This window comes from Populus trichocarpa, chromosome 6 (assembly GCF_000002775.5).
Source record: "Populus trichocarpa isolate Nisqually-1 chromosome 6, P.trichocarpa_v4.1, whole genome shotgun sequence".
In the NCBI taxonomy this organism is placed as follows: domain Eukaryota; kingdom Viridiplantae; phylum Streptophyta; class Magnoliopsida; order Malpighiales; family Salicaceae; genus Populus; species Populus trichocarpa.
The window spans coordinates 6,067,767-6,082,636 of record NC_037290.2 but is presented as its reverse complement, the minus strand read 5'-3'; the positions used below and the strand labels follow the sequence as shown (position 1 = coordinate 6,082,636).

At 37.9% G+C, this 14,870-nt stretch overlaps 1 protein-coding gene across 1 annotated transcript; it reads left to right on the top strand.

Moving 5' to 3' along the window:
• The first annotated feature begins 477 nt into the window (after nt 1–477).
• On the top strand, nt 478–14,817 carry LOC7454908 (uncharacterized). Its single transcript, XM_024604705.2, has 20 exons — nt 478–1,224; nt 1,338–1,377; nt 1,488–1,736; nt 2,444–2,546; nt 2,626–2,700; nt 3,987–4,085; nt 4,533–4,649; nt 4,813–4,928; nt 5,064–5,163; nt 5,831–6,189; nt 6,650–6,980; nt 7,668–7,882; nt 8,057–8,275; nt 9,777–9,963; nt 10,678–10,922; nt 12,113–12,205; nt 12,307–12,408; nt 12,760–13,117; nt 13,578–13,715; nt 13,799–14,817. Exons 1-20 carry the CDS (start codon nt 1,008–1,010, stop codon nt 14,432–14,434), a joined length of 3,999 nt encoding a protein of 1,332 aa, XP_024460473.2. The 5' UTR covers nt 478–1,007; the 3' UTR covers nt 14,435–14,817.
• Nucleotides 14,818–14,870: the final 53 nt, after the last annotated feature.

Here is a 14,870-nt window from a genome sequence, read left to right as displayed (position 1 = left end):
GAAAGAATACAGTGCAAACCAAATATCACTAAACCAAGAATACAGTCCGCATTAAATTGCTTTCATTTTGTTTGCCAGTTTTCTTCTACCATTCACAGTCTAACAAGAGCTCATTTTAAAGTAATCAGTTTCCTTGAATTATGAGAGAACAATTGCCAGTTTCCTTGAAGTCGCATCAAAATAATCAGTTTACATGATATCACTAACCCTTTTTGTGCTTGTTATTGTAATAAATTGCTATTTAAAATATTTTTTGTTAAATTTTTTTTTTTTTTTAATTTCTAAAATTTATTTTTCACAGACAAGACAAGCACATTTTAACGAGTGTTCATCTTTAAATTACTATAGTCGAGGGAAAACGGATTCCACACCGCACTAAAAAAACCAAACGGAAGAAGGAACAGACGCAGCATATGACCTTCCACGCCACTGCATAGACGCCCCAGGTTGGTCACCTCATCAAACACTGTCAAGAATCAATGTGCAGCCTTTTTGTTTGATGCAAGAGCAGTGAAGAGAGACTCACTTTTGCCTTTTTGTTTGACAACCCATTTTTCGAAATTTTAAATGAATAGATAATTAAAGAGTGGTCCTCCAAGTTGTTAATTTTAGTTATATTGTAATGCTACAAGTTCCTTTGATGTCCAAATCTTTTATGGAGGGGTTAGAACGATCAAAATGAAAATCTTGAGTGCCCAAGTAATGTAATTGTGTTTTTTTTTTTTTTAAAAAAGAGGTTCCGCGAAATAAAATCAAAATAAAAGAAAAGGAGAAAGGTAATTTGATTTTATTCAAGAGGTTGGCGAAGTATTTAGAGAAGGAAAGAAAGAAAGGGATGGATCTGTGAAGCTCAAATTAAGAATGAGTATTTCTCTATCTCTCTCTCTGTTACAGGCACAGCACAAGTAGTATAATCATCTATCAGTAGTCAGATCTGTTGATAAAACAGATCAGATCGGATCTTACAAGAATCAGAAGGAAGGAAGGAGGGAAGGAAGGAAGAAATAATGCTGCGATTAAGAGCATTCAGACCCAGCAATGATAAGATCGTAAAGATTCAATTGCATCCTACGCATCCATGGCTTGTCACTGCCGATGCCTCCGATCGCGTCTCCGTTTGGAATTGGGAACACCGCCAGGTTATCTACGAGCTCAAAGCCGGCGGTGTCGACGAGAGACGTTTGGTCGGCGCCAAGTTGGAGAAGCTTGCTGAGGGTGAATCTGGTACTGCTTCCCAATTCCTAACCTAACCTAACCTTTCTCCCTCCAACTGCTGCTGCTGCTGGTTTTATTTTGTCAATTCGTTTCATTTGCACTTTTTTGTTATGTTTTTTCAGAGCCGAGAGGGAAGTCTACCGAAGCCATGCGTGGAGGGAGGTAATTAATGGATTTGATTACTTGTTTCAATTCAATCAGTTTTGATTTATTTTTTGTAAGTGTATGGTATGATAACTAGAACAAAACCAAAAAAAAAAAAAAACATAAAGTGTGCAGCAGGTTAACTTTTATGATGATGATGTCCGGTTTTGGCAACTCTGGCGTAATCGGTCAGCCGCTGCGGAGGCTCCTTCCGCCGTCAGCAATGTAACTTCAGCATTTGCTTCTCCAGCTCCATCCACTAAAGGGAGACACTTCCTTGTCATCTGTTGTGTAAACAAAGCCATCTTTCTGGACTTGGTCACCATGCGTGGTCGTGATGTGCCTAAGCAAGAACTTGACAACAAGTCACTTATCTGGCAAGTCTTACCACGATTTCACCAACCTCCTTTTTTTGCTGCATTAATCAATGGGGTTTCTTTCTTTGACCTTGTCATGTTCATTTTCACTTATGAAAATAAATATCTGGAATTAAACTACTGTTAGTTATGTTATCAACTAGCATTTTCTGCTTTTGTATGCCAATGTTTCATGTAGACAGATAGTAAAATTTACAGGCAGCAGTTTGGTCTTTGATCAGACTTATTGTAATGATATTAAGATAACATTGTATCAAACCAAAATTCCAAATAAACAAGCAGAATCACTTTTTACAGATTTCCTTTTAAGCTACAACAGGGGGCTCCAGCTCATTTTATAGGGTGAGAGGGGCTATTTTGGTGATTGGAAGGGTTTTGAGAAAGAGGAGTTACCTCTCTTTGTATCTTAGATTGACTAGCTTTCTTCTTTTATTTTACGGGAAACAATTTTTTTTTCATGTTTCTCTTGTTGCATCTTTTGTAGCCTTTCCTATCTTGCAATTGCAAGTCTTGATATTGCACATGGGATTGCGTGATGCATTCCTTTGGTGCTCTACAGTATAGGTTTTGCATATCTGAGGTCTTGTAGGATCAATGATTTTTTCCTACATATGATTACCAACTACGTACACATGAACCTGCTAGTTCCTGCAAGCTTATCATGTTTACGGTACAATGAACGTTTTGTTTTTTGTCCTCTTCTGCAGTATGGAGTTTCTCTGCAGATCTACTGCTGGTGATGGTCCTCCACTAGTTGCATTTGGTGGATCTGATGGTGTCATCAGAGTTCTTTCAATGATATCATGGACGGTTTGTGGGTGGCGTGGTTGTTGGTCTGTTTTATGCAATTACTTACCTCTTGTTGTTTGGTAATAGTTGTTACTTGCAGCTTGTACGCAGATACACTGGAGGTCATAAAGGATCCATTTCTTGTTTGATGACCTTCATGGCTTCCTCTGGTGAGGTAGTTCTTTATTACCCTTTGCTAAATTTGTCTTGCTTAATATTTTCCGTCATCCAGAGTTTCTGTTAGACTCCTTATTGGTATTTTTGCATTGAAGGATGCCTTCTCCTCCCTGTAATGTTTTTCTGTTGTGTTTGTTGCATATACATAAATATATGCAGCTGCGATTTGTGTTACACCTTGGATCCTTGCTCCTTGGTGCTAATAGTGTGCTGGTGCCTTTTATCAACACCGGACACTCAATGGGTACGGATGTAAATATGCATCTGGATGTGGAAAGTGAAACTAAAAGATAGTAAGAGAGTGGGGGGGGGGGGGTGCTAATCTTCTGCTCATTTTTTCATCATAGGTCTGGGCACCATCAGTCATGACATGGATGTTAGTTTTGTTAAAACTTTAAAAGACTGCAGATCTTTTAGAAACATGTGAGTTTTATGACTTTTGGTGGCATACTTCATTATGGATCTTTAAGAGCAGGAGCATCATTGTCATCGCATATAACATGAGATTTGAGTATGAGTCAGTATGAGTTAATATTGGAAATTTTTGGAGTATTACAGTTTCAAGAGAAGGTTTGATGGGACTCAAATAGTCATTGTTCCCTACTTTTTGTAACGTGATTCGTAACAGGAAGGCATATAGTCCTTTCTAGACTGTCTAGTGGCCTCGGATATGTGGAGTGGACCCTCGGTTTTGGTGTTGAGAGTTGCGGCAATCCTGAGTTCAATGGAGGTTTTCCTATCTACCCGCTTATCGGGGTTTGAATGAGGAAAGGATTGCAAGAATACATGGTGGTGTGCTATCAATGTTGCGAATTGGGTCTTTGGATGGAATAAAGAGTACAGAACTTGAAAGGATCATTTTTTTCAAAGAAATTGTTAATGGATAAATTGTTTTTTTGTACCCTTTATGGTGCACCTCTTAATGGGCTTTTGAGGGGTTCCTTTACCTGACATTCAATGGGGACTTAAAGCCTTGTTGTTCTGAATATCTGTTTTTTTTTTTTTTATTATTTATTTCTTTCTTTTCTCTCTTGAAGGACACCTTATTCTCCATTATGTAAACTCTCTCTCTCTCTCTCTCCCCTTCTTACTCCACCTTCTGTGTAAGAAAACATTCGCATGCATGCCTTCCACACTCTCTTTCTTGCGCACCCCCACTCAATTAATATCTATGCATTTTAGAGAATACATGTAACGACCTATGTGCATGAACTTGCATGTGCTATATATGATATATGTCATGTAACTCATATTTGTTTACAATTGCTATGCTATTGATTGCAGGCTCTTCTTGTTTCGGGTGGTAGTGATGGTTTACTTGTACTTTGGAGCGCAGACCATGGTCAAGATTCACGAGAACTTGTACCCAAGCTAAGCTTAAAAGTAGCGTTCTTACTCTTCTTTCATCATGTGTCATGCTGCTCCCCTTTCTACATCACACAACTAAAAAAGCAATTTAAACCTTGATTTGGGTGTTCACGCACATTAACTTAGCTATGCCAAGAATTTATGATACCTGGTATTAAAGAGGCAAGATTTCCAACTTTGCAGCTTAAATAAAGAAAAATGCCACACCTATTTGAGCACCTTGTTTGTCCAAGAAATAATGCAAATATGTCAAACATGGCTGTTGTTATTAGTTTCTTTTGGCATTTTGAGTTGTAAATTTTATGCTCAAAGTTTTATTTGCCAAGTCATTTTGTTTATACATGATTTCTAAGCATGTGCACATTTAATCTTGTTCCAACCTATTCATGCTGTACAGGTCCTGCTTCTTTGAACTAGTGCAACTGAAGTAGGTTTTAATGCTTTAATTTGCCTTATTACCAGGCACATGATGGTGGGGTTGTCGCTGTTGAGCTTTCAAGAGTAATTGGAGGTGCCCCGCAACTTATTACCATTGGTGCAGATAAAACATTAGCTATATGGGACACAATCTCTTTTAAGGTGTTGTAACAACCTTCCATTATTTCTTAAGCTATGTGAAAATCTCATTTTATTTATGGAAATTCGAGTTGAAGGCTTTGGTACTTTATCTGTCTTTCCTTCCTTTCCTAATATAATCCCACACACTTTCTTCTTTCTATCCCTTTCTTGTTTGTGTGTGCAGGAGTTGCGGCGTATTAAACCTGTTCCAAAACTTGCATGCCACAGCGTGGCATCTTGGTGCCACCCTCGAGCTCCAAACCTAGATATCTTAACTTGCGTCAAAGATTCTCATATATGGTATGCATAATTTTGCTATTTCTGTCGTATGCTCTGACAGAAAGTTGATGATTACTAAACAACTGTGTTTTGCAATTTTGCATCAAAGATGTGTACAGTGGATATCACGGCTGTAACAACTCATACATTTTGCAGGGCCATTGAACACCCCACCTATTCAGCCCTTACAAGGCCATTGTGCGAGCTTTCTTCACTAATCCCTCCTCAAGCTCTTGCACCAAACAAGAAACTTAGGGTATGTAATTATTTTCTTTGCCTTTTCTTTAGCAACTTTATATCATGAGTTTGATGTCAATTTAGCATCTCTTGGTACTGTTCAATAAAAGCTTTTGTTGATTATTTGTTGGATAGCTGGGAGGGAACAGAGTGATTTTTGAAACTTGTTATAGAAGTATCATTATATTTTGCATTGCAACTCTTTATATTCCCATTTTTTCAGTTTCTTCTTCTTTTAGGGGCTTCTCTGGTATGATTATTTTATAACAATGTTGCATGTTTCTGGAAACTGGCCCATAAAATCATATTTTTATGTTTTTAACCATGGTTGTCACTCCCAGATTGGATGCCAAACCTACATTAACAAATGTGAAGGTTTGTTATTCACACCTTTATGTCGGTTGAATCACTCCTTTGCCCTGATAAATTCCTTAAAAGGATGGTACTAATTTTGATCAATTCTAAATTAACAAGGCATTCTTATTTACTAATCAAAATATTACGTGTTAGAATTGCTGATCACTGAAATTTGATATTTCTACAAATAACAACTTTCTTTTAATTGAACTTGGGTTGATACAGTTGTCTATTTGTCGGATTATGCTCTTTCACAAGTAATGTGGTGTCCTTTTAAGTTTTCTATATTGGAATGTCTTTTATTTGACACCTATAGGTTGCTACTGCAGGTTTATTGCATGGTCGCACATCCTCTACAGCCCCACCTTGTTGCTACTGGAACCAATATTGGTGTTATTGTCAGCGAGTTTGATGCTAGATCTATTCCAGCTGTGGCTCCCATACCAACACCAACAGGAAATCGAGAGCATTCTGCCATTTATGTAGTTGAAAGGGAATTGAAGCTTCTGAATTTCCAATTGTCCAACGCAGCAAATCCATCTCTTGGAAGTAATGGTTCATTATCTGAAACAGGAAAGTACAGGGGAGACTCGGCTGAACCATTACATGTCAAGCAGATGAAAAAGCATATCAGTACACCTGTTCCACATGATTCTTATTCAGTTCTTTCTGTAAGCAGTTCAGGGAAGTAAGTCACCTTGACCCTTTCTTTCTTTCTTTCATTTTTTTTTGCCTTTTTTAACAAGAGAAAGAGAGGATGCAATTAAGAAGGGATGATTCCACACTCTTCTTTCCAATGAAACAGAGGAAGCAATAGTCAAGTCAATGCAACTTCATGTCAAGTAAAAAATACTAACATCAGTAAAGACTCGTCTGAGGTCTTACTTTTAAACATGGACATAAATTTACAATCATTTGTCTATTTCTTCCTTTGAAACAAAAAGGAAGCAACATGTGTAACCATCCCCTCTTACTCAATTGCCGGCAGCTATATCAATAAATATATTTACCCTGGCTTTCTGAACGCTTCGTATTCTGGCTTTAAGACTGTAATTATCTATTTGTCCATTAAATGGTTTTGACATTCCTTTTCGTTTATAACTGGTATACACATGACATTGCTTTCTTACCAAACATTTTGGTTGCAGATATCTCGCAATTGTGTGGCCAGATATTCCTTACTTCACTATATACAAGGTGAGTGACTGGTCCGTTGTAGATTCAGGCAGTGCAAGGCTTCTGGCTTGGGATACCTGTCGTGATAGGTTTGCTATATTGGAATCTGCATTGCCTCCTAGAATGCCAATAATTCCGAAAGGGGGTTCATCAAGAAAAGCAAAAGAAGCAGCTGCAGCTGCCGCACAAGCTGCAGCAGTGGCTGCTTCTGCTGCCTCTGCTGCCTCTGTGCAAGTTCGTATCTTGCTGGATGACGGAACGTCAAATATATTAATGAGGTCCATTGATGGTCGCAGTGAACCGGTACTTGACATCTTTCTCTCAATTTATGGCACTCATGTAGTTCCTGTTCATGCACTGAAATTTGGTGATTGCAGTCTTTATTTTTGCTGTCATCTGTTGATCTATCTGAGGCATATCCAGAATTTTCCTAGCTTTTTCAGTAATTCTAAACGATAAATTGCAATGGAATTTAGTTCTATGGAAGGACTTAAAGTCGTTACCCCTTTTCATCTTCCTGTAATGTATTGCCCAACTTCCCTTTCTGGTTATTGGAATGACTGGCACATGGAAATTCATTGTAAATAAGTCATGCCTATTTTTCATTCAATTATCCTTTAAACTCAAACATATGATTAGTAACATTGAACTGGAGTGGCTGTTCAATGCCATTTCTTTTACTTCATCAATTTTTATTTAATCATTTTTTTATTTATTGATTTCATGATTATCTTTTGATCATAATACCACTGACTGGAAAATACTATGGGATTATCTTGAGGTAGGATTCATGTGTGTTGTGTATGTTGTAGGAACTCCTGTGTGTGCGTGTGTGCGCCAGCGTGTTTTTAAACAGAGGGAAAAGCATATGTCCTTAGTGCAGTATATCATGTAGTGTTCTCTGCATGTAATTTAAGCCCAGGATTGTTTCAATCATTTTTCTTGCATGGAGCACTATAAGGTTCTCTAACTCGATGCAATCTCTTCTAGGTTATTGGTTTGCATGGAGGGGCACTTCTAGGTGTGGCCTATCGAACATCTCGGAGGATTAGCCCTGTTGCAGCTACAGCTATTTCAACTATTCAGTCTATGCCCTTGTCAGGATTTGGAAGCGGTGGCCTTTCTTCTTTTACTACTCTCGATGATGGATTTAACTCTCACAAATCTCCTGCTGAGGCAGCCCCACAAAACTTTCAGCTTTATAGGTGAATCGTAGTCATCCTTTTAGTTGCCTGCCATTAGTTCAATTTCAAGATATTAGACATCAAATATTAGGTGACTAAGGTTACCTTTAGGGCGTATTTATGCTTATATATTCCTTTACAGTGCTGAACAAGAACGTTTAAGCACACTGATCCTTCTTAATGCTTGTTTGACAGTTGGGAAACTTTTCAACCTGTTGGTGGTCTACTTCCTCATCCAGAATGGACTGCATGGGACCAAACAGTTGAGTACTGTGCTTTTGCTTATCAGCACTATATTGTCATATCTTCTTTGCGGCCTCAATACAGATACCTTGGAGATGTTGCTATTCCCTATGCTACTGGAGCTGTTTGGCATCGGAGACAGCTTTTTGTGGCCACACCAACTACCATTGAGTAAGATCTGTCTATTGATTCACTTTTTATTCTGTTTGATATTTAGCTTGAATCTTACTTTCTATATTTCTCTTCCATATATTAAGTTGGTTTCGTGTTGAGCTGCCATAGTATTCTGAACACTTGCTCTTGTAGGAAATAAAAAGATCTACAGAAATACGCCAAAGTCAACTTTTAGATTCATTAATTCAAGTTTCACAGGGGACTTGGAATACTAAAATTAATAAATAAACAATTTGTGTATCTCATGCAATGGAGCTTTTACAATAAAGGAAGAGTAATAAGATGTATTTATGAAGACATAGGCCGGATTTCTTCTTTTCACATGCCTATAGATAGAGATGATTATGTTGTCTGAATCAGTACTTTGAATAATACTATTCCCATTGAAGTGCTGGATTATAGTATTACCATGGATTATCATGTATACTGATAGTAGTAAGGAATCTAAGGGCACTACTTGGTTATGGTCCTATTGAAATGCGGTACTAGGAGAGAAAGTTGGAGATTGTTGTATCCTTGAGCAATATGCATGAAGTGACGATTCTCGTTCTTGAGAGTATAACTTGAACACTTTTGGTACTGTGGCAAGGTGATAGGTTAAAAACATTGATTACTTGTTGCCTTTGTCTTTGGGATTCATAGCGAGGCTACTGGAGATGGCAAAGTGAACATCTTAAAGTGATTCCATTCTTGGTTTTGGAAGCCACTGGCTTGGTATGTTATACTAAGAGTTTAAGTAGAAACATTTAGCGTGTTTTCCCAAAATATGTGCATAGTAAAAAATGACTGTTAATTTAGGACATGAAGGGTAATTTCCAAACAACTAAATAATCAATTGCAACTTAATTAATTGAAGGTTTTTGGAGTTAGATCAACGAAACAATCATACATACATATAGTCTGTTGCATTCAATTGCCTCTATGTTTGATAACTGGAATTGAATTTGTAGATTGTGAAGTCACTGAAATTTTGTAAATAAACACATAAAATTTTTATTTCTGAAAAATGAATGGCTTGCAATTGAAGTGGGTCATTCCTTGGAAAGAAAGGATAGACCTTAGTTAAAGAGAAACAAAAATGAGAGAAGTTATAAAAAAAACTGACTATTGTGAGTCAAATAGGTTTAAGTTTTGAAAGAAAGGTAATAATTTGAAGTGGTGATCAGACATCAGAGAGAATTCTAGGAGTGGTTGAACAGTTTGAAGTAAATCTGCAAAAGTGAGCTTTAGTTTTACGGTGAACACGCACAACTTTATATCTCTACCTGTATAATTTTTTTACTATAATTTTCTTATGTTATCTGGGTCAATAGGCCCACAAACATGAGCAAAAGGCTTGTTCAATTATCATGGCTCTTTCATGGAGTACTTATATACTTTCCCCTTTAGGTATTGATTACATAAGATATTCTCTTCTTCTTGCCTTTTCTTTCTTTCCATGCCTGTTTGGAAATTTTAATTTTGACAAGCTCATATCCAACACACGACTCTTCTTCAGATGTGTTTTTGTAGATGCTGGAGTTGCAGCAATTGATATAGAAACAAGAAAGAGGAAAGAGGAAATGAAAATGAAAGAGGCACAGGCTAGAGCAGTTGCTGAGCATGGAGATTTAGCCCTAATTGCAGTAGATGGTCTGCAATCTGCTACCCAAGAACGAATACCATTAAGGCCCCCAATGCTACAGGTTTAGTAACTTTATAGCTTTCCTGGTGTTAATTAATTATGTTTTTATATTGATCTTTCATTTTGGGCATATTGGGAAAATTTGGCCCCTCTTTTTTGGCTCTTCTTTCTGCCTTTTGTTCAGTAGAGAGATATTGCTGGATTAAATTTGGTCCGCGCTTACTCAAAACAAGGCAATTATATCATCCTAATTCCATTACCTATCCCGTGTACAATTTGACGAGGGAAGAAAAAGATTTTAAGTGTTGTGTTCACAGGTAGTGAGCTTCTTTGGTGAGAAATTTCAGGGAGCGATAAAGATTTTGTTCCAGATTGTGTATCAACTTACTGAACTTCTGTAGTTCCAGTGTTCTTTTATTGTGTAAAGTTTGAATCATCCCAACTGTTTAATAAAGATAAAAGCCATGTTAGAATGTCTCTACATCTGTCAGTTTGGCTGAAGTAGTATTTCATATGTTATATTAGCCAAATGAATTGAGCTGGGATATGGCTTCTTCAAGTTGAGTTATGTTGTTGAATATATTATTTCAGACAGCAAACAACACTTGGAAAGCAAGCAATCAGCTGATCCACTCTTTTCATTTACCTTTTATTTCGTTTGCTTAAAGTATTATTAGTCTTAGAGTTTGTTTATTTTGTACCATGTTAACTGTGTGACTAGAAGAATCTGGTTTTCTTCTTGCTTCTTTAAGTGAATAATACATCTTCCTTTCAGGTAGTCCGGTTAGCTTCTTTTCAGCATGCTCCTTCGGTGCCACCTTTCTTAACATTGCCAAAACAGACTAAAGTTGATGGAGATGATTCAGCAATGCCAATAGAAGAGAAAAAAATTAATGAGATAGCTGTTGGTGGTGGAGGGGTCTCTGTGGCAGTTACTCGTTTTCCAACAGAGCAGAAACGACCAGTAGGACCTCTAGTTGTGGTGGGTGTGAGAGATGGAGTTCTTTGGCTTATCGATAGGTAATTTGGTGATCTTTGTTTCAAGAATTTCCAAGATTTAAGGCTAGTCCATTAGCCTTCACTATTAGGAAATGAGGATGCAAATGCTATTTCAACTTTTCCCTTTTACTATTCGCCTTCTTCGTTAAGAATCGTTGGCGTAGCTTTTATGTTGTGGTTGTATGGTCTCAATCTAATTAGAAACTTTATAACTTGCAGTAGTGCCAGCAACATTGTTGTTTGGTCTTGTTTTTAAGTCAAACCTCAAGCTACCTAATTTTCCATGATGAAATTGACCACATAACAGAGTATATCATTATTCACCTTTTCTCATGTTTTTGATGGATGTTCAAGCTGAAAAAATGTATCGAGTGTTATCACCTCTATTTATAATGATTTGTTTAGAGAACTTAGTTTTCACAGCCTGTGTCTCCATTTCTTACTATGCTATATTACCTCCATTATCACTTCTATACTGTTTGTTTTGCTTCTATTGCAAGTAAAAAATCTGTCAGTCCATGTGTTGCTTTTTTGTGCACAAGTACATTAATCTGAGTCTATCTCTTGAACCTCCTTTTACTGAATTAAGTTTCTTTCAATGGCTTCTTAACTCAATTCGTAGAACTTTCCACTGCCCTGTTTGAGAAACCCAGGTGCAGAATGAATTTTTTTTGTGTGTGGGTCCATGTTTTCCATGGCTATATTTGTACTCACTCCAAATGAAACTTGCCTCTGTATTAGTTTTTAGAGTTGAAGCTCCACCATGATGCCTGATTTCGGGCTCCTCCATCTCTGACTCACATTTCATACTTCACTTGCAGTAATCTTGTTTTAATTTAGTTTGTTGAATAAGTTGCACTTACAATGTAAAGTATATTGTCCTTGATTATAAATTTTGGCCTGCAAAAGTTTAGGAGTTTAGGCTAGGAAGTTAATTTCATGGGCTGGTTGTGTAAATTGGTCTTTTTAATTGGTGATAATAGTAGAGTGTTTTTACTAAAATCAACAAGAAAAGTACTACAAAATTGACTAATCGTTTCTAATTGCTACAGCATGTTGCCTGAGTACCCCGGCACATAGAAAATTGAACTATGGCATTTTTCTTTCCATTTTGAAAAACTGGAGCTAGTATCTTCATTTCAAGGTCTACCATGCAAATCTATTGTGTCATACAAGAGAACTCAATATGATAGATGAATTCTCTGTGGTAGGTACATGTGTGCACATGCCTTATCCCTAAGTCATCCTGGTATTCGTTGCCGCTGTCTTGCTGCTTATGGGGATGCTGTTAGTGCAGTGAAATGGTATTTACTTTTTCTACCTTGTTTAATTACAGATGAATTGCAGAAATGCTTTATTACGGATTATAGTTCTTGCATAACCTATATTCTACTTTCATATGCAGGGCAAGTAGGCTCGGTAGGGAACATCATGATGATTTGGCACAATTTATGATGGGGATGGGCTATGCTACTGAAGCACTGCATTTACCTGGAATATCTAAGAGGTCTGCCTTGCAACTCCCCCCCCCCCCCCCCTTCTCTCTCTCTCTCTCTCTCTCTCACACACACACACACACACACACACACAGTCCCCTTGTATTGCAAACAACCTGTCTACTGCTATGATGTCTCTAAGCATAGCTCTAAGATGTACATAAATACGCATACCATTACATTGTTGATTAGTGTTTCAGTTCTTGATATAGTAAAAGAAGTTCAAGTAATTCTATTCAAAGTTTTAGCTATGGCAATTCAAGTCCATTAAGAGCATTTCATTGTTGCATTCTGCAGCATGTGCTTAACTTCTTTTTTTTCCCTCGCAATCAAGTTATATTGCTAGTCTATATTATTTATAGGTTGGAGTTTGATCTGGCCATGCAAAGCAATGATTTGAAAAGAGCTCTTCAGTGCCTTCTTACCATGAGCAACAGCAGGGACATAGGTCAAGATGGTATTGGGCTGGATTTGAATGACATTCTCAACATAACAGCTAAAAAAGAAAATATTGTTGAAGCTGTTCAAGGAATAGTGAAATTCGCAAGGGAATTTTTGGACCTCATTGATGCTGCGGATGCTACTGCTCAAGTTGATATTGCTCGTGAAGCTCTCAAGAGGTTAGCCGCTGCAGGTTCTGTGAAAGGAGCCTTACAGGGCCATGAATTGAGAAGACTTGCTTTATGCCTGGCAAATCATGGAGAGTTGACAAGGCTGAATGTATGTACCATCATATTTCTGCATTTTCTTGAATATTGATTCTCTGAGTTGTGAATGCATGCTTGAATATTATATTCTTTGTTGAAAATGATTAAGAGTTTGATATTATGATTCCTCGTATATACAAGGTTTTAGTGCAAGGGTTTAGATTCTCAAAATTTAAACCAGAAGTACAGGACTGAATTGAAGCCGCAATGGTAGTTTAGGCATTGCTTTTGACTTGGTCATAAGAAACCAAGTTGAGAGGAGAGGGGGGGGGGGGGGTTGTCTTTTGGATTAATAAACATGTATGGCTTTGTATTTCAAGAAAGCAAGCTGGCAGTTATTGCCATGGCCTGCCTGCCATGAATGACTTTGTTAGTTGATTTTGGGTGTTCAATGATTTTCAATTTTATGCCTTGCTGTTGATGCCTTTATTTTTATCTCTTCTTTTAAAAGCAATTTCTTGTGTGCGCTGCAGGGTCTGGTTAGCAATTTGATTTCAGCTGGCCTGGGACGGGAAGCAGCATTTTCTGCTGCAGTGTTGGGAGACAATGCTCTCATGGAAAAGTCATGGCAGGATACTGGGATGCTTGCTGAGGCTGTACTTCATGCCCATGTATGAATAGTTCATATTAACTTTTTATTTTTAAACCCTGAGATTGAAATTTTTGATCTGACCTTCCTCATGAATATCTCTAGGCTCATGGACGGCCAACACTCAAGAACTTGGTTCAGGCTTGGAACAAAATGCTGCAGAAAGAGGTTGACCATGCTCCCTCTCAAAAGATAGATGCTGCATCTGCCTTTCTGGCTTCACTTGAAGAACCTAAGCTTACCAGTTTAGCAGAAGCCGGGAAGAAGCCACCAATTGAAATTCTTCCACCGGGAATGCCATCTCTTTCTGCTCTAATTACCACTCAGAAAAAACTAACTCCTGGTATACAGAGTTCACAGCAGAAACCGTTACAATTAGAAGGTCCTCCCACTGCCACTCCTGAAGCAGTTATTGTATCTGCTGCAACCACAGCAACTTCAGAAGCTCCAGAAGATGCATCTGCTGCAACCACAACTACTTCAGCCGCTACAGAAAATGCACCTCCTAGCACTACACCAGAAGCAGGAAGTTCTCCACTGCCATCAGAAGCAAGCAAACCTACTGTTGATGATAAGGCTCCTACTTCATCCCCAGGAAGTAATTCAGATCAAATTGCTCCAGTGGAAAGTATACCGGAAACAATTGCAAGTGATTTGGCATTGCCACCACAAATACCAGATAACCAGGGAGCAAGTGTTCCAGCTAGTACTACATTGCCAATGAGTGATGTTCTAGGTTGAAAAAGCTAGTTTGAGCAACTTGGTACCAGAAGATAGAGAAATTTCTTTCAATAATTTCTTTTTACCTGCAGGAATTTTTGAATTTCTTGCAGCCGGCCAAACCATTCCATAGTCAAAACAAACCGCAGCACAAAACATCAGTTTGTAGCTTAGGTGCATCCTTTCGTGTATAATTTTGTCGGTGATTTACTTGTGTGCATCCATGGTGTATATTTTTTGTTGGTGATTTACTTGTGTGTATCCTTGGTGTATGTTGCCTCGAGCCGATTGGGCTCGTTGAAAGTTTCGTAGCCTCCAAAAGAGAGGAGAAAAATTGTACTCCTTGGTGTGTATGGTTGTTGGTCTTCAATGTTTCATACATACAGTGTCGAAATTAGAATTTAGCTTTGGTCTTCCTGTGTTTGAACTTAACATGATGCAGATACCTGAACAAATT